At 39.2% G+C, this 18,759-nt stretch overlaps 1 protein-coding gene across 9 annotated transcripts in view; it reads left to right on the top strand.

Annotated features, from left to right (window-relative positions):
• The window catches only part of LOC103472465 (CUB and sushi domain-containing protein 3-like), a 393,820-nt gene that overhangs the window by 314,577 nt on the left and 60,484 nt on the right, over window positions 1-18,759 (top strand). For all 9 annotated transcript variants that reach the window (XR_014089825.1, XM_081612755.1, XM_017307525.2 and 6 more), the window contains 12 exons: window positions 1,013-1,200; window positions 3,942-4,060; window positions 6,802-6,877; window positions 6,987-7,103; window positions 12,263-12,376; window positions 12,473-12,568; window positions 13,415-13,618; window positions 13,816-13,940; window positions 14,396-14,492; window positions 16,394-16,498; window positions 17,664-17,782; window positions 18,398-18,467. Coding sequence is in view for 8 of the 9 variants with exons in the window: in XM_081612755.1 (XP_081468881.1) it covers window positions 1,013-1,200; window positions 3,942-4,060; window positions 6,802-6,877; window positions 6,987-7,103; window positions 12,263-12,376; window positions 12,473-12,568; window positions 13,415-13,618; window positions 13,816-13,940; window positions 14,396-14,492; window positions 16,394-16,498; window positions 17,664-17,782; window positions 18,398-18,467 (1,430 nt within the window). In the remaining variant the exon portion in view is untranslated. The remainder of the gene's footprint in view (window positions 1-1,012; window positions 1,201-3,941; window positions 4,061-6,801; window positions 6,878-6,986; window positions 7,104-12,262; window positions 12,377-12,472; window positions 12,569-13,414; window positions 13,619-13,815; window positions 13,941-14,395; window positions 14,493-16,393; window positions 16,499-17,663; window positions 17,783-18,397; window positions 18,468-18,759) is intronic.

Below are 18,759 nucleotides of genomic sequence, written 5' to 3'. Positions count from 1 at the left end.
CAAAGTATCGATCTAATCCTAAAGTGCTTGTGCCAACATTTTCCAATCCAGAAGTATTTTACTTATTATTTAGTGTTGGTTATGGCTATGTTGTTGCGTAAGCTATAAATTAACCACAAGAAGTATTTACATTATAGCCAGAATGTCGGCTTAAGAGCCGCTTAATATTTTCTACGTTGAAATCAAAGGGTGGGGCACACATTTGACTTTACTGGAACCTTTTGTGTACTTCTGAGACTCCTACTGCTCTAATGCTTTGGGAAAAGGTTTGGGAAAATAACTACATCCAAGAACAGGGGGACTTAACGAGCTCGTTTTCCGTTGCCATGTGTTACGCTGTGTGTTTATGTGGGCGACTAAAAGAAGCTGGTTTACTATTTTATTGAAATGTGATATTTAGTGATATTTTTTTAAATAGATTTGAACAACTTTTAATTCATTAGTACAATTGACACACTTGTTATTGCAAACAAAAATAGTAGCAAATTAAAATAGTTTTTTCACAACTTTTGTCAGTTACTTATACTTCCAAACTTACACACTCCACTGCTGACAGAAGTTAAAGAAAGAATGATATAAATAAACTTTCTGTAAAAATGATCCTGTAACTGAAAGATCTCACAAACCTAAATTGAATTTCAGCCATTGATCCAACATGTGGGTGGAAGACATATTGTTAAATACTTTTCACTTTGTAATACAAAAATCAGATTTAGTGTTGACAAAGTTTTTAGTCAGTAGATTAAAACCTTAGTTTTATTTGTTAAGCACTTGCTAATTTATGTCTTATAATCTGATTCATTGTGTTGCATGTTCTACTTGTTTTCCCATCAGAAAGAAATCTCAGAAATATGTAATCATTACATACATTTTCTACTATTTAAAATTGACTTTTATCGTTTCACAAACTTTTCTTAAATTGACAACAAAGGCAGTTTAATTTTAAACATAACATTTGAACTTCTCTCTCATCAGTTCTCGCCTCCTTTATCTTTTCTTTGTCCCCCTTTAGTTTCAACATTGAGCCAAACTACGACTTCCTGTACATCTACGACGGTCCGGACAGCAACAGTCCTCTCATCGGGAGCTTCCAGGACAGCAAACTTCCAGAGCGCATAGAGAGCAGCTCCAACACAATGCTTCTAGCCTTCCGCAGTGATGGCTCTGTTTCATATACTGGCTTTCACCTGGAGTACAAAGGTAAAATGAGATATTATGTGTGGAGAGGTCTGTGCAACAGATCATAGGAGTTCAGATCACCTTAACTTAATAAATATTCAGTTGCCCACAACAAAACCAATTTTTTCCAAGACATAAATGTTTGACTTTTGTGTGCTACCATTGTTAAAACAAAAATGAAACTATAGCCTAGTGTTGCAGCCTCAAAACTTGCTCTTCCTTATAACTTTACTATTTCTTGCCCAAAGGTAAAACTGAAGACTCTTTCTCTTCCGCTTGCTAGTGTATCTCTTGTATGGGTCCCTAAAGACAGTGCACTTCTTTCTTTATTTTTTATTTTTTCCGGGCCACTGATGACTCTCCGGTGCTGTCCTTTTGTGTACTGGATAAGTTGAGCTTGCAAAGGACCAACCAAACAGATGGTGGGGCTGCTCTCTTCTGACAAGAGATTTGTTGCGTCTTTCATTGGTTTTAGGGCCTTGATGATCTCCTCCTGCATTTGAGATGTCTGCTTCTCTGAGAGTACAGATGTTAAGATTCTCCCTCTCTTCACCTGGGGAGACAGTATGAGACGGCACAGACTGCAGGCTGTTGCTCTGCAAAAACCTGTCAACCATCTCACAGGCGCTGTTCCACCTGGTGCTTACATCTGTTTTCAGCTCATGTCTCGACAGACCAACTAGCTTCTGCTTCTCTTCAAGCTGGTGTTTTCCACCGGTGCCTTGGTAATGCATCTCGTCCTCCCTTGTAGCCCTTTCACAGCGGGGCAACTAAAATGCTCGCGCAGAGGAAAGGTTGTGCGTGTGGGCACAGGTTGGAATTATCTCAATTTGGTGAAAGCAAACATGTTGGATGCCACAAGAATAAGCAGCGTGGGAGACCACTTTTTGAGCGGTTTAGCCATTTAGATCTCTTAAGACACAATCCGTCTCTGATCTGTAATACCAGTGTGCAAATTTGGTGTAACATAATGTGGCAGTATACGTTGAAACATCACCAGTGAGCTTTCAAGCAAATCTTTTTGGACTCGGCACTAATTATTCTTGGTTGACACGGGATTGTCATAATGTCATAAACCTTGTAAAAATACCATTGTTTCATTTCATTTAAACAAAAACATGTAAAGGAAATTCAATTAAAAGAAAAACAACTATTTCTACTTCAAAAAAAGATTTTTTTTTTTGTAAAAAGTTGTCATTTTTAATTTATTTTTACAGCTGTGAATATGATGTTTTCATCATCAAAACCTGTTATAAGAAATAAGGAAATGAGTTGCAGCACCTCTTAGTGATACATTTTACATCCTATAGAGTATTTAGCAACTTTTTCCAAATACTCAAGTCTGTCATTGTGCTGCCATATTACAATTACTTAAGCTCATGTTATGCCCCTTTTCTGCATTAAAGAATATTCACCTACATTTGCATGACAAATTCTTGAAATAACTCCTCCATTCCAATATGCAGGCAGTATCAAAACAGCAGCACATCTAGAAAAGGTCCACTAAAAACTGCTTCTTTTGGCGACAGTGAGAAGCATAGTGTTCTTGTTCAAACTACGGTGCATCTCCAAGACTGAAGCAAGCCAGAACGGACAAACTGTTTTTCTTTCAAGATGACAAGACATTGAGCAACAAACAACAAGCACTCTGCAGGGCTCCAATTTACCATGATTTTGTCCACCAAAGGCGACGCATTAACATAGGTCTGGCTGATTCCACTCGACAATAATTGGCCTTCTGAGCTCTAAATTCTAAAATATTGTAAATTGTTAACAAACAGAGAGATGCAAGAGAGTGGCAAGCATACCCAAACCGGTGATTATTCGAAAGCAATGATAATAGAATTCAAATTCAGATTCAATTTCTTATCGTTGTGTTTGTATGACTTTTTTAAAACACAAACGTCATTATTTACCAAGCACTGCATGCTGGCGATATTTACATTTTCTACCTCAATCAAACTTTCTTTTTTTTCACATCGCACGTATCAAATCATTTGGAGAAAAAAACCATTAACGTACTCTGCCCGAAACGATCGTGTTAGGGGACTTTTCTGTCTAATCTGCTTTTCATAAACAACCTGGCTAGGGAAATCACTCTTTGAGGTTGACAGAATTTTCCCCAACTCTCATTACGGCAGGATCGGTGCTAAACGTGTGAAATATTCCATTTTCACATTCAGCTGCTTTCACAACACCCATACTGTATGCATGCACCGCTGCGTATGCGGCAAACTTGCTCATATTGATTACACAATGTATCACAGTGTTTTCAAAATGAAAAGAAAGATTGCCCTCATGATGGAGTCGCTGTTGATTTGTTGGGGGCTGAAGCAGTCTGTCAGGAGGTGTCACTTTGATACACTTGCACAAAAGAATAAATATTGGCTCTTTGTGGACTCAGGAATTAAGTGTGAAGTTGATGCGGGTGGCCGCTAATCTTTCGGAGGGAGGGCCGCGGCCGTCGTCTGTGAGGTTCGCATAGCATGCAAAGAGCTGAGGGATAAAGTTATCGTTCTTGCTCCATCTTCACGCTGGCTGCTAAGGCAAACAGACTGATAGAAAGGCCAGCACTGCGACTGCCTCTATTCATTACTGCAATGGACTTGGTTAATATTAATTTGCCTTGTTACCAATGTGTGCCTGTCACTTTTTCTTTGTCTATCCCCTTTGCTAATGAGAAACACACTTGTTTTATTTTTCTTTGTTTTCTCTCTCTCTCTCTCTCTCTCTCTCTCTCCCTCCGTCTCTTTCCATTACAGCCAAACTGAGGGAATCCTGTTTTGACCCAGGGGTGGTTCTGAACGGTACCAGGTTGGGATCCGATTACAAGCTGGGTTCGACAGTCACCTTTTACTGTGAAGCAGGATATGTTCTGCAGGTACAAACACCTGGATGAAAAACCGCGAGCTGGCAGCATGATTTGTTGAACTGAGATTCAGCAAATCATAGTTTCTACAAATGCACTTAGGCCAATAAAGATTCCTGAATAGATTAAAATAAATCTGCTATCTTTAACAAGTAAGTACCAATGCTTTTGTCTCAAGTAAAAATAAGTGTCTTATTTAAATTTGACAATAGCACTGTAATGTGTACTGTTGCTTCATCACAGAAATGTATTAGTGTCAACATTAATGCAGCATACTTCAGCAAAAATGTATCAATATTACTACTTACTATTTTTTATGATAGTTAGTTTTAATAGTAGTCAAATTGTTCAGGAATTTACCCAACATATTGACATGTTCACCAGACACCTAAAATGTACTGAGTAGCATATCTACATTTCTGAAAAGTTTATTTTCTTTACAGAAATAGTGGGCAAAGCAACGATACTAAAACTAGATCCCCAAACATGGATTTTTGCCTTCTGCTAAAAATAAACGAAATCAGAAATTAGTGAAGTTTAAGCGGTTCCGTACGGTTGCCGACAGGTACAGACAAACGCATGAATGATGCAAACTCCAAAGCACACCAATACAAAATAACAATAAAAATAAGTGCAACAGACAAAAAGTACAGCAATCACAGAAGGTAGAATCAAAAACCTACATTCAACGAAACAAATGCAAACAAAAAATGCTGCAAATAAAATGTTGCAACCACAGGAAATAGGAGCACGAGGGAAAATGCTGCAATTAGTAAAACCAATAGCAAATATGAATTGCTGCAAACTCGCTCCACAAATTGGGATACTCTAGACTACAAGGGTTTGCCTGGAACTCAGAGAAAATGCTAATAGTCCAATCTGGTGACAGGTTGAATATACAAACAGCACTATTGGTTGCAAACATACTATTTAGGGTTAGCTGCTAGGTAGCTAGCAGCTTCAGGAGGGTTATAATTGCTCATGTGTCTTTATGCTTGGGGAAGGAAACATGCAAGTCTAACTTGCAGAAAAATGAATCTACATTTAAGAATTAAGAATGATATTATTTAATTGTTCTTGAGCCTGATGTGCTACACAAAGGTTTTAAAAACATGGGAACTAAAGACAGTTTTAATTGGAATTTACCGTATTTTCCGCACTATAAGGCGCACCTAAAAACCTTCAATTTCCTCAAAACCCGACAGTGTGCCTTATAATCCGGTGCGCCTTATATATGGACCAATATTGACCCACAACAGGTCTAACCACTATTGTAAGCAGCCGCCGACTTCATTTTCGCCCGTAGAAGAAGAAGCGCGCGGTGCATGCTGGGATAGTTGTCAGAACGCTGGCTTGTTATTAAAGTTTGACTGATCTGTCTACCTACCGACCGTCTAGAATCAGGTCGTCTGCAGGTCATTTAGCACCACGTTCTCCACGAACATGCTGTGCACGAACGGAGAAGGGTGACCATTGTCCGGTCATCCTGGCCCAGTCGCAGAAGGCTCTCCTCACCGACCGGAATCGGACTATTTTGTTGACATTCCCTTTAGTTCAGCTCCATCTAGTGGATGCATAACGTAACTCCAGTCTCTACGGTAGCATCTATTCTATGCTCCTTATAATCCGGTGCACCTTATAGTGCGGAAAATACGGTAGTTTTACTAATACTAGATTTTGATAAATTCCACCTAAAGCTACACTATTAACCTGAAGGAAATGGAAGAAAATGCAACTGTTTAGTTTTGTATCGGCAAGATCTGTAAGTCTGCTTAAAAACAACACAGAGCTGTGCTGTCATTACTAAATATGGTGACAATCATAGTAATAGTAATTTCTTCTCCTTTCCTCACGTTTCTCTTTCTTTTGTAATGACACAATTTTCCCACACTTGAGCAAATATATTATTGGCCAGCAGAATGTAAATGCATAGTACTTAAAATATTAAAATAAACTTAGCGCAGAAAAGAAGTAAGGATATTTTTGCCTGTTTTTTTTTTTTTTTTCATTGTAACAATGTTTTGTGGCAATGAATCTCATGTTGTTGGAAAGCGTGTTTTTTTATTTATTTTTTTATTGTGCCACCATTTTAAGGAATATTCATTCCTGGATTGAACAGCAGAGTTAAATATCTAAGTTGTGCCCAACAAGAACTAAACATTTCTGCCAAAAAGCAGACTCTTAGTCTACATTACTTGAAGTATGAAAAAGCAAGGCATTTTTGCCAATTAATAATTTATTCACGTAAGGGGTGCCGGGAACGTCTGCAAAAATTGTACACAACCATAACAGCTTGGGACACTCAGTTCCATGCCACTTCATCACACTGTGCTCTGGGATTGCATCACACTCTTCATTCAGCATTTGCTACAAGTCCGACTTTGTTTTTTTTGTCACTCTGCTGCAAACGTCACTCACAGGCTGATCTCAGAAGTCTTTTAGGGGTTGAGCTCAGGATACAGTCAAGCCTCTCCGTACTCTTCACTCCCAAAAAAGTGATATGGAATTGCCACTGGTTGCAGAATCTCATGTTGCTGTCTTTATTGAGAACGCCTTCAGTGATAACACGCCTAGTTCCTTTTTCCAGGGAGGGAGATGTCACCCCAAGCCATCACACTGCCTCCACCGAACACTGTCTTGCATTGGCAGAGAGATTTTATGTGTACAAACCACAGACTAAATTCTGTTGCTCAGCCCAAACATGGTTGAATTTAAATACTTAAACTGATTAACTTCTTATTCTTTTGTTTTAGGGCTATTCGACTCTAACCTGCAGTATGGGAGATGATGGGAGGCCTGGATGGAACAGAGCTTTGCCTAGCTGTCAAGGTGATATGATCTTTGCACCATTCTTCAATTCAATTCAAATTATTCTGTGCATGTATTGTTTGAACTTGCTGCTTTCTGTTGTGCGACTTAACATTCCTACCGCCTCCAGCTCCCTGCGGAAGCCGCTCCACGGGGTCGGAAGGGACCGTCTTATCGCCAAACTTTCCCAGAAACTACACTTCTGGACAGACCTGCGTGTATTCCATATCCGTGCCGAGAGAGTTTGGTAAGTTTTACCCACTCTCGCAGCACACAAAGGTTCGGACAGGGAATTTGCATTAAATGGTTCCATGTCAAACTAATATTCAGGAATACTTTAAATAATCACATGCTCGTATGCGCAACTCGAAAAGGGTATATGTAGTTCATAATGCTGAAATGGTGAGCAGGAAATCTGCTCGACAAGAATCCCTATATTGAATTATACTCAGTGAAACAAACTGACATTAAAACATGTCTGATTTTTAATGAGGCTGCTTAAGGAACCCCTGAAGGATGCCTGTTGGGGTTTTTCAAGCATGCCGAGAAACCAGCAGTAATTTTTTTTTTTTCTCCACACGCTGAAAGGACACTTGGTGGCCGTTCATTTGATGCCAGGTCGGGGTTTCATAATTGAAATGACATTTAAGGATGATACTGTTTTTATCTTGTCACGTTTGATTGGTGGTGCTTGACTCAGACTCCAACGACACGTTAGGAGAGAGATGAATATTGCAGGAGGTTCTTCACATTAAATGGGCCCGTGCTCTTAAGTGTGGTTATTAGAGGTAAGGAGCAGTTGCACCTCTGACAGCAGGGCTCGGTGGACACCCGTATAGATATGTTGCCCTCCAAAGAGTCATATGTGCGTAACATTTTTTATATAAATTAAGCAGAGTAGACGACGAGTTTTGACGTTTGTATGTGTTAATTTGTGTTTCGTAACGTGGCAAATCTGAAAGTCCATCATTCACACCCAGCCCTTCCTGAATCCGATGACAACATAATTTAAACTTCTTAAATTGTATTACGACTTCTTGTTTGTAACCAAGTTTTAGTCGTGGCCTCCATCTGGCCATAGATTGGAACACTTAATGAAGGGAACCAAGAAATGCTGTTGAAAAATGTAACAGTAGGTTGCCGATTATTTAAACAAAACGTTTGTTACTTCTGTAAGAAACTTAAGGGCATCGAACAGATAAAGTGCTTTGCAAAACTGTTTAGAGTGGATGTTTTGTCACGTGGCTTTAATGTATCGCAATGAGAGTTTACGTGGTAGAGCCACTCACATAGTTGTGAATTGGGAGGAATAAGGATACCAGGTTTTCGAAAGTATAGCATCAGTTTTTATTCAATCCCTGCTATTGCCCCATTTTAACTCTCCATCCAGGTTTGTTTCCTGTTGGCTTGCCAGCAGCATCTGAGAATTTCTTCTCTACTCTCCTCTGTTCTGGTGGGGCTTTATGCTCTTCCAGTCAGCTGCAGCCCTCTGCTTCTTTGAGACCATTAACATTCTTGTTGACGTCTTCCACCTGGAAGTAAACCGTGTCCAGGATTCCTGCATGTCGATACAGGTGGCGATCTTCTCACTGAGTTCAGTGATGAGCCTCCAGCTGAGCCAAGAGTACCGTCTCCTGCAAACGTGTTGATGCTCAGAGTAAAACAGTCTCGCAGGAGGTCTCAGTCCAGGAAGGAGAACTGGGAATGAACGGTGGACACTCCCAGAATTTTTTTTCCAGGGTGACTGACGACCAATATGTGGACTGTTCAGTATCTCTGGGATGTCTTTGTTATAGAAACAGAACCAATGTTTCAATAAATAAATATTAAATACCTTAAATCATATTGTATCCAGTGTGCACACAAAATAAATACCTCTACTCTCACTACAAATAATTCCACACAGTCAATATGCATATGAAATACATAAAAATGGTTCAATGCAAGATAAATTACATTCATGAAGAAGCCAATAAACACACACAGCAATGTTAGCATCCATAATGTCAAAAAGAACTAATTCAAAATGCTAAATAAAACAAATATGTAAGGCACTTTATTTCATCATCGTTTTCCATTAAAGGCTGGTTTAGAAATCTGCGTTTTTATACTGCTTCATTTAATAAATCAGCAGCAGTGCTGCTACAGGCAGCTAAACAACAAACACTCATCGAAATCATTGAATCCAACTCTGGGAATGGTGTGTGTTCAGGGTTTTGTGCAGTGTTGGTTTTCAACCACAGCATCTTGAATATAGACAAAAAAGTTTGATTTTGGTTCTGCGTGTTAGAAAGCATCTTCTGACATGTTTGGTCTGTCACATAAATAGTTTACTGCGAACAAGAATGATTTTTCATGACTTTTCTTTCAAACATGGCCTTGTATTTGGTAGAATTGCCTCCACTCTCTGCTTATGTTCTGTCAAATAATTTTGATAGGCTTTTTAACAAGCTTCGAATTCAGCTGCTTGATGATATTTTCACCGCTAATTCAAATAACCCCCCTAGTTTCAAAAGCATCATCAGGGGGGAAAATCCACGGCCAAATTTCCCTTTCAGAAGTGCCGTACCTTCTTTCGGAGGACCACACGACTCAGGACACCCACTCAGATGGCTCATCTGAAGGCATGGCAGCTCTGCAGGGATTGTTGCCCAGGTTTCCTTTTATCTGATATCAGGAGCTTTTAAATGAGCAGTAAAACGTTTTCAATCATCTGATAACACGTCCCGAAGATTGATTCAAACTTTGCGAGACATATTAGGACCCAGATGACTGCCGATGTCCCTCGGGTGTATGTGAGTTTAGTGCAGGGAGGCATCAATGAGCCGTGTGGTAAACACACCAAGGAGCAGGTCTGCTGTGATCATCCCCTCCTAGTGTGTGTTATACTGTTTGCCATCCTTTGTTATCTCAGTATGAGGGAGGAATATGCCGGCAGTGTTTTTATACGTGTGTGTTGGGCCATTTGCTGTGCGCTGTTTTTTTTGTGGTTTTTTTATTAAATTTGTGCATATGTGAGGAAATGCTGGTACGTTTGTCATTTTGTTGAAAATATGTGCAGCTTGGAAACCTTTTTAAGCTGTGAACTTTTCCTACTGCAGCACCATATGTCAGTATTGCAGCAAAGAGTGACAGAGACTTTAATCAGATTGATTCATCGTGGTTTTTAAAATCTGCAAATGGTGGACATGTTTTTTTGGAATATTTTAGCAGATGGGCAAAATTAGCATTTTATGATCAACTCAACAGTCGGCAAGGAATGAAAAGTAGCCGGTCTTGTAGTCTTGGTCTTTAATCAAATTTGAAAGCTTTTTTAAAATTTTTTAAAATAATTTTTCTTTTAAGGCGTTTCATGTTCTAACTAGGCTGTACACGACAATTAAAATACAGACATGTGAGAAGTTTACAGACACTCATCGTGTTCATAAATGTTATCTTTTAGGGCACTTAAAGATGCATTTGTTCTCTACTTTTTTGAATGTGCCATTTGTACATACATAAGCGATGTTATCATCAAGTGCACTTTTGATTTGTCTAGTCCAAAGATACTTAGTCTCAAATATATGTATATAACCCCAATAATATTTGATAAAATATCCCCAACAACATGCTTAGCAGATGGCACAATGTTCCTATGTCTGAAAACCTCAACATAAATGAATTTATAGTCTGCTTGAGTGGTTCTTGGGTAACTTCTCAACAGCGTAACCAGTTTCGCTTTCAAGTGAAGATTTGTTTAAAATTATTTGAAACTTTTACATAATTGGGTGTGCAAACAGGTCAGTGACTCAAAACATGCATCAAAACAGTTTGAATATTTAATAAAGCTAGACATCATTTAGGTTCAGAAATCAACCCAGTGCTAAGATGGCAAAAACGTGTTTTCTCTGCACTTTTTAAGGTCAATTGATCAAAATTTTAGAAAAGAGTACATGTAAGATAATGGCAAAAGCAAATATTTAAGGCAGTATGTTGTCACCTTGATGATTTATGGATTAAAGAAAATTGCCAATACGTTTAAACTTGTGCACCCTGTTCTACTTTTCAAATGTTATTTGGTGCTTTGAAATGAAAATTATTCCAGTGCATTTTTACAAGCCACTAATGTATTATTGTCATGCTTATGATGAATGCAAATGGACTTCTGACTGGCACTAAAGTATTCTTGATTTGTTTTTTAGGGCTTTTTTTTTTTTTTGTCAAAACAAAAATTCCCCTGCGACCCTGCACAGATAAGTGGATCTAGACAAAGAACGGATAAATGAATAAAATTCCGCCTTTCTTTTTTTCCCCTGTAATGCTTGCCATTAATTTAACATGAAATGAGATTTTGCATTAAAGAAGGGAGAGACTCTTTTTGCTCTAAATGAAATCTATAGAGAGAAACACCCTTGGAGAATGTGGCCATTGACCTTCTTATAGCCCTATATCCTTGGCGATGTTCACATTTAATCCTTTACAAGTCAGCCTTTGGGGCCACAGTGAGCCAGAGGAGGAGAAAGCGATGGGGAGGGGAGATACGTGTGCAGTGAAAGGGATACGGCCTCAAATAAATGTCACGTACCAAGTAGGGCACTTTTTTTTGTTGTTGTTTATATGTGCTGTTGACAACCCACCTCCAGATTTACATCTTAATGCAGCTAATGATGGGACTAAAGATCAAGTGATTGTTTAGGACAGAGAGAATTGTACTAGATTAAGAAAAGCCAGAGCCTTTAGCCTCTGGGGAGATTGTCTAATACCGCCTGCCACTAAGCCTGCACTGGTAAATTTATGGTTTCATCAGAGGAATATCTTGCCCAATGCATGGCAGGCGGTGTTTTGTTCCTGACTGCATAAAGAGCGAAGACTGGCGCATCTATATCGCAAATGCAGTTCTCAATTAATAGCCACCTGCTCGTATGTTTTGCTGCTAAGAAATAATGGATTGATCAATGTGGCTTCGCAAGCGGTCGGATTGATTTCTGCGCCATACATCTCCTGATCTCACTGAGGAGAGAGACGTAAAGCATTTCCCACACAGCCATATGTTCGCAAATGTATGTTCAGTTTCACAAACATTAGCATTTTACACGAGCCGACAACTCTGATGCTCCCAAACCAAGTGACTGGCTTGGTCCGAGAATGGAGGGAGCGGTCTGACTGGGGCACGATGACGATAGGTGGTGGTTTGACTATTAAGTTGTGCTGATATGTAATTTTGTGCCAATAGTCGGCTTCAAATAGAAGTTGACACTGCAGCTTAATAAGATGTAAATTAACTATTACAGGTTAATTTTATCGGGGGAAGGTCAGGCTCAGACAGCGGCGTGGAATAATAATTTTGCCCCCCATTCGATAGTTGTTAACTCATCTCTTTATTCGGCTTCCCCGTCAATTTTTTGTTTCCTTTCTTCTTTTCTGCAGTCCTCTTCGGTCAGTTTGTGCTGTTCCAGACATCTCTGAATGATGTCGTGGAAATCTATGATGGACCCACCCAACAAAACACACTGCTCTCCTCTCTTTCCGGTTCCCACTCCGGTAAGGATGTGTGGTTGCAATCGCAGCCTGAGCAAAGATTCCATCTTGGAGTATACCTGCTTTTTTTTTGTCTTATGTCAATTTCTTTTTCGTCAGGTGAATCGCTGCCTCTGAGTTCAGGAAACCAGATCACAGTAAAGTTTACCACGGTGGGACCAGAAACTGCCAAGGGATTCCATTTTGTCTACCAAGGTCAGACCTTGAGCATCGATTGTTGTTGGGTATTGTTAATGTACCTTTTATCTAAGTGAATATACAAGTGGCTTCAACAGATTTGTTCAGGAACGCCCTTTTGAAATTCCTCATTCTGACATGCTTTTGTCTTAATTTGTAAAAACAGACAAAAACAGCACCACAGTGAATAGGAAATAATAAATTAATCTTACACTTTAAGTTCACCCTGCTAGTATAAGGTAAGACCTACTTTTTGTTTTCAGAATGACGTATTTCTGCATGGGAAAAACCCATTAAGGTGTCTGAAACACCAATGTATTATCACACTGTTGCATATCAGTAATGCAGAATCAGGTCTACCACATCCTAAATATGGTGGTTCAAAATTTGATGACAGTAGAGGACAGCAAGCTCGTTGTAATTTTTTGACAAGCCAGCTTAAAATATTTGGGTATGTGACATTAATGCAATATTTTACTGGAAGAAGCCATCAGAAGATGGTCATACAGGAAATTCCTCTTTAGCAACAATCATGTTTGGTTAGGGTTAGGCTACATGATGCTGCACTACTCTGGTGTGAAACGGTTTTGTTTCACACCAGAGTCACCTGCAGTGCAATCAGGGTTTTATCTATAAAAAAATACGCAGCATAAAAGTTAATGGTTGAAGATAATTGTGAGATTTTGCTACTGCTATAAAATATGGATTTATTAATTTTTCTATAGATCTCTACAATGAGTGCTTATATGTGTAGCGGTTGCTGTAGGCAGCAAACATTGACCTATCACATTATTACTCCATTAAACCCAATCTTTTTTTTAATTTTTTTTTTTAACATCCATGTCATATTGCTCTTGTCTCCAGCTGTACCTAGGACAAGCTCCACTCAGTGCAGCTCAGTCCCAGAGCCACGCTTTGGGAAACGTCTCGGTAATGACTTTGCAGTCGGCTCCTTGGTGCAGTTTGAGTGCAACCCCGGATACGTGCTTCACGGCTCCACTGCCATTCGCTGCGAGAGCGTACCGGACAACCTGGCTCAGTGGAACGACACCCTGCCAACATGCATAGGTACAGGGCCTCTGCATAGGACACCGCATATTTTACAGTAAAGGAGCAGTAACAACCCAAACACATGTACTATTATTTGTCTCCTTCTCTACAAAACCCCCCACGCTCCTTCTCTGTAGTCACTTTCTTATATTGTTGTTTTAACCTCTTTACTTTTCTCCCCTGCCTTCTCTCTCTTGTTGCATCATCTTCCACAGTTCCCTGTGGAGGCGTACTGACCTCTCGCCGTGGAACCATCCTGTCTCCAGGCTACCCAGAACCATATGACAACAATCAGAACTGCGTGTGGAAGGTGTCCGTTCCAGAAGGGGCCGGAATACAGGTTGTTTCTGTCACACGCCGCTTTCCCAGCTGACCTATCTATCATTGGCTTAAAAGCTGAGCAGGCAGGATCTCAGTGCAGATAGGACATTATTAGTGGGATGAATGGATGGATGGTTTCTGAGAAAAGGGCCATCAGAGATAACTAGATAGGATCTAATCATGAAAGATAAGGCCTGATTGCATGTAAGCTAAACGGCTCTCACGGGCGAACACAAAGGCAAAGATGCCTCTTCTGAAAGTGCAGTTAGAGGATGCTGGCATGCAGCTCACATTTAGCCTTTCACTTTGAATTACACATGACTTTTCAAATATCCCTCCTTGGTACTAATTAGAATAGGAATATAAACATTTAATGGCACTATGTTCATTTACCAGAGAATTAAATCTCCTTTGCTTAAGAGACTGAAAGCTCAGTTAACAAGAACAATTTCTCTTTCTTTTCCTTCTCTCCAGATACAAGTTGTGAGTTTTGCGACTGAACATAACTGGGACTCGCTGGACTTCTACGACGGTGCCGACAACCATGCGCCGAGACTTGGCAGCTACTCTGGTAAAAATGTTTACATAATCTTCTGTCACTAAGAAAATAATCACGTACCACTTAAACCAAATCCTAGTTGAAGATCCAAAACCATATTTTCAAAAATTAGGACATTCCTTTCTCAATTTGCCATTTAGTGATTGAGATAAATGCAGACACAATACAAGGTTTATTTTTTTAGCTATGTTTTTTTTGGAGAAAATTATTAAAATGATAGCTTATTATTAAAACGATTGCAAGTTTTTAATTCCGAATCAGAATTAAGTGAACATGGAAAATGGATAGTTGAAATGTCAGTCATGTCTGAACTGAAAGGAAAAGGCCTCTACTTCAAAATGCCTTTGTTTCCTTAGTGCTTCAACACTGTGGTAAAGGATCACTTACTATTTTGTTTTAAGATATAAGGGTTAATATCTGATGTAGTTTATCGCGGATGGATGGATAGACGGACACATATAAGCTTTAGAGGACGGGACAGTGATTAAAGTTTGAATACAAACAATTTTTCGGCACTCTACTCTAATTTTGCACAGTATGTCTATCCAGACTGGTAAAATGCGTAAATCACTGTGAAGGAACCCTGAAGTTATTCATGAAACACAAAGACGATTTAAATTGCTAATATAAACAAATGATCAAATTTTATAAACCGCTCACCTTCATTTCGGTTTTTCACTCCTACATATAAAGAAGCTACGTCGCTCCTCGGATTCCTGACTTAATAAAAACTGCTCTTGAGAGACTACGGAAAGAGCGCCTTGTACTTTAATGTGCCATTAGTTTGGCTTGCATGACTATCCACGCCGCCTGCCTGCAGTCAAAGTGCCTTGGCTGTGCTGCTGCTGCTGCAGCAAATCATATTCACATCCTCTTGTGGGGATGGCGGTCCTGCTTTTGGGGAAGGAGGGGTTGGAGTCGTCCAGGCGTCCTCTTGTTGTATTCAATTAATCTTTAGCAGGGCTCGACATCTCTGTGACAAAATGCGAGGAAGATTATGAGCTGAGGAATGAACTGACACCACATTGATTCTATTTCCATATGAAAATATCATTAATAAGTAAATTTGTGTGTCGGCGTGATAAAACAATATTGATTTTAAATTCACTTCCTAATTAATACTGCCATACATCTCCAAATAACAGACACTGTTAAATCAATGGAGTTAATTATAAAGCTATAAAATATTAATAGCTGAATAATAACTAATAATGATTTTTTTTTATTTATTTTTTTTATGTCGCAATAATAAATGAGGCTTCCTCTGGAACATAAAACCAAAGCAGCGGCAGGGCTGTACAATCATAAAAAAAAGCCCTGCTTATTAATTCCACTCACAACAGTAACATGTCAGCCAGTAACATCCAGTGGCCTAATTCAGTGTTCATTCGGATGAAACTTTGAGCGCAGATACGTTGTGATAACACACCTGGCACTAAACTGAGATCTTGTGTGTGTCAAAGGACAACTCACTTTTGCGATATTAGAGTCGATAGATGCTTTATTGCAGCTGCAGTGGTTCATTTTCCTCCTAAAAAAAAACCAAAACAGTACATTTCCTTTTGCTAAGTAGTTAAAAAAAAGTAAGCACAGACTCTACATTTAAATGCATCATCTCATTCAAAGTCATTGTGTGAGACTGTCTTTGCTTTGGCAGTGCAGTAGATTTCTTCCCTTTACTTTGTACTTTCCCCTGCCAGTCTATCTAGGTCAGGACAACATTTGAGAAGAGGTTTCAAATAAAATAGATGCCTCAAATTAAAGTAATTCCCTTCTCCTTCCTTTGAGAACTTTTCTCTAAGAATAAATGTGGGTTTAGAAAGGCCTTTGTTGTTTCCTTGGCTTCAGATGTGATCATTTGCTTTCAAAATATTTGATCCTCATCCTCTTTTCCTGTCTTTCTCTCTTCTCAGGCACAACTATCCCCCCTCTCCTGAATAGCACATCTAACAACCTCTATCTCAGCTTTAGCTCTGATATTAGCGTCTCAGCTGCTGGATTTCACCTGGAATATACAGGTAAATGCGCAACCAGCTTCATTTTAAATAAATCCTGCTTAAGCACTGTGGAGAGAGTAACTATTGAACATTCCAATGCGTTTTTCATAAATGAATACATTTCTGTGGAAGGCTATTAAAATGAAATTAACACCAGGTGTTTGTAACAACCTAATTAATCCACACATACAATACAAAGAAATCAACACAAATTAGTCCATAAAGCAAGTGGTGTTAAATAAAGTAGAGTGACAAGAGAGAAGTAGTGAAACAGCATGAGTCCAGGACTGTCCTTTCAAACTGTTTTCAAACCTGGAAAGTCCTGGAGTCTCTCTGATCAGCAGCTCCTTTTGATTGTAAATTAGATCACAGTAGGTTGTTTTCTTACAAGAATGGGAAACATTTTGTACTAGGCTTATGTGCTTTGGGTCATTGTCTAAAAAATATAAATCCATCTTCACATTTTAACTAAATGTTTCCAGGTACATTTATCCATTTATTCATCTTTAAATTAAATTTAAAATAGTCTAAAACAATGCCATACTGTTTGGTGCTTTGTGGTTCTACAGAGTGTCATTTCTCCTCCAAACATGGTGTTTGTTTGCAAAGACATGTAAAAAGTCCCAGTTTGGTCTCATCTGACCAGACAGACCATGTTCTCCCAGTGTCTCATTAGCTTCTTCAAATGTACTGCAGCAGGTTAGCATGATTACTTTTCAGCAATGGAGTCCTGTGCAGTGAGCTCACATAATGCTCTTTGAGACCGAGTACATTTCCTAATATGTAAGTAAAAAAAACCTATAACCTATAACTAGTAATATGACACTGTTCTAATGGGACTCTTGGCTCTTGGACTATTTTGGACGATAGCCATCAGAAATTTAGAAATAAATCCATAACTAATGCCATCAATTCATTGAAAAAAAGAGACGTTTCTGTATTTTTGCTCCTAATTTTGTTCACGTATTTAGTTCTTATTCCTTCGACTATTCACTGCTCAAAGCAAGATGTATGGCACAATTTGTGATGTACTCCTTTTCATGTGTGAATCGAGTTGGGTTGGCTACCAACATTTGGTGTGTTTCTTCATATCTGTATCCACATTAGAAGCATTGTTGCCAAAAAATATGCTAGGGTTTCGTATGCTCACTGAAACTTTTCTGACCTTGTTTGTGTTTTTGTTTAGCCATTGGTTTGGAATCATGTCCAGAGCCCCAGACACCAAACTATGGAATCAGACAAGGAGACAGATTCATGGTTGGAGATGTTGTACAGTTTTCATGTGAACAAGGATACTCTCTTCAGGTAAAAAAAAACAAACAACAACAACAAAAAAAACCCAACAAATATCAATGTGTTTATTTGTATAGATTTTACTTATAAAGACTTTCTACATATCGACAAAGTCAGCTTAGTCATAGCAAGCCAACACACGGCATGTGTATTTTTTTTTATTACATATCAAGTTCAAACCAAATACAAAACATGTAGGTGAAATGATTAAAGTCTGCTCAGCTTTTCTGATGTGCCGCCATTCATTTAGTTCATCCCCTGGCGCTGCAGAGCTAAAACTATCTGAACTGAATCAAAAGGAAAGCCTTCTCTCGTGTGATTTCCCTTCGTTTGCTAAACACACAAGTCTGGTGTGGTTTACACAACTCCTGAATTATGAATGTCTCTGGTGTGGTCTACCCAATTTCTATGCAGTATGATGTAGAGTTCTAGTGGAGGTTTGTGTGTCTCACACTTAATAAGGTCTGCACACACACACCCCAGTCCCAGTATTCTGCAGATGCCTTGTTGTGTGAATGCACAATTGTTAAGCAGAGAAGAATGCACTTTTTTAAAGTACTTGAAGTTTGTGTCTTGATTTTGTAATCGTTTGATGTTGTCAAAATATGGTTGCTTTTACATTTCCAGGGAAATGCACATATTACCTGTATGCCTGGGCCTGTTAGAAGATGGAACTACCCTGTACCTCTGTGTATCGGTATGTGTCCTCCTACACCAGGGGTCACCAACTCCAGTCCTCGAGGGCTAACGTCCTGCAACTTTTAGATGTGTCTCTGCTCAAACACACCTGGATCAAATAAACTGCTCATTTCCAGTCTATTGCAGAGAGGAATGAATGCTGGTGAGGAAATTTAGACATTTTGGAGCAGAGGTGACTCTAAAAGTTGCAGGATGGTAGCCCTTGAGGACTGGAGTTGGTGACCTCTGTCCTACACATTGTCGATGCACACCCTGAAACGCACAAGCATTCATATGATGATGATGATGCA

This window comes from Poecilia reticulata, chromosome 11 (genome assembly GCF_904066995.2).
Source record: "Poecilia reticulata chromosome 11, P_reticulata-male-v2, whole genome shotgun sequence".
NCBI lineage: Eukaryota > Metazoa > Chordata > Actinopteri > Cyprinodontiformes > Poeciliidae > Poecilia > Poecilia reticulata.
Note: the sequence above shows the minus strand (reverse complement) of the source record. Positions and strands in the feature narration are given on the sequence as shown.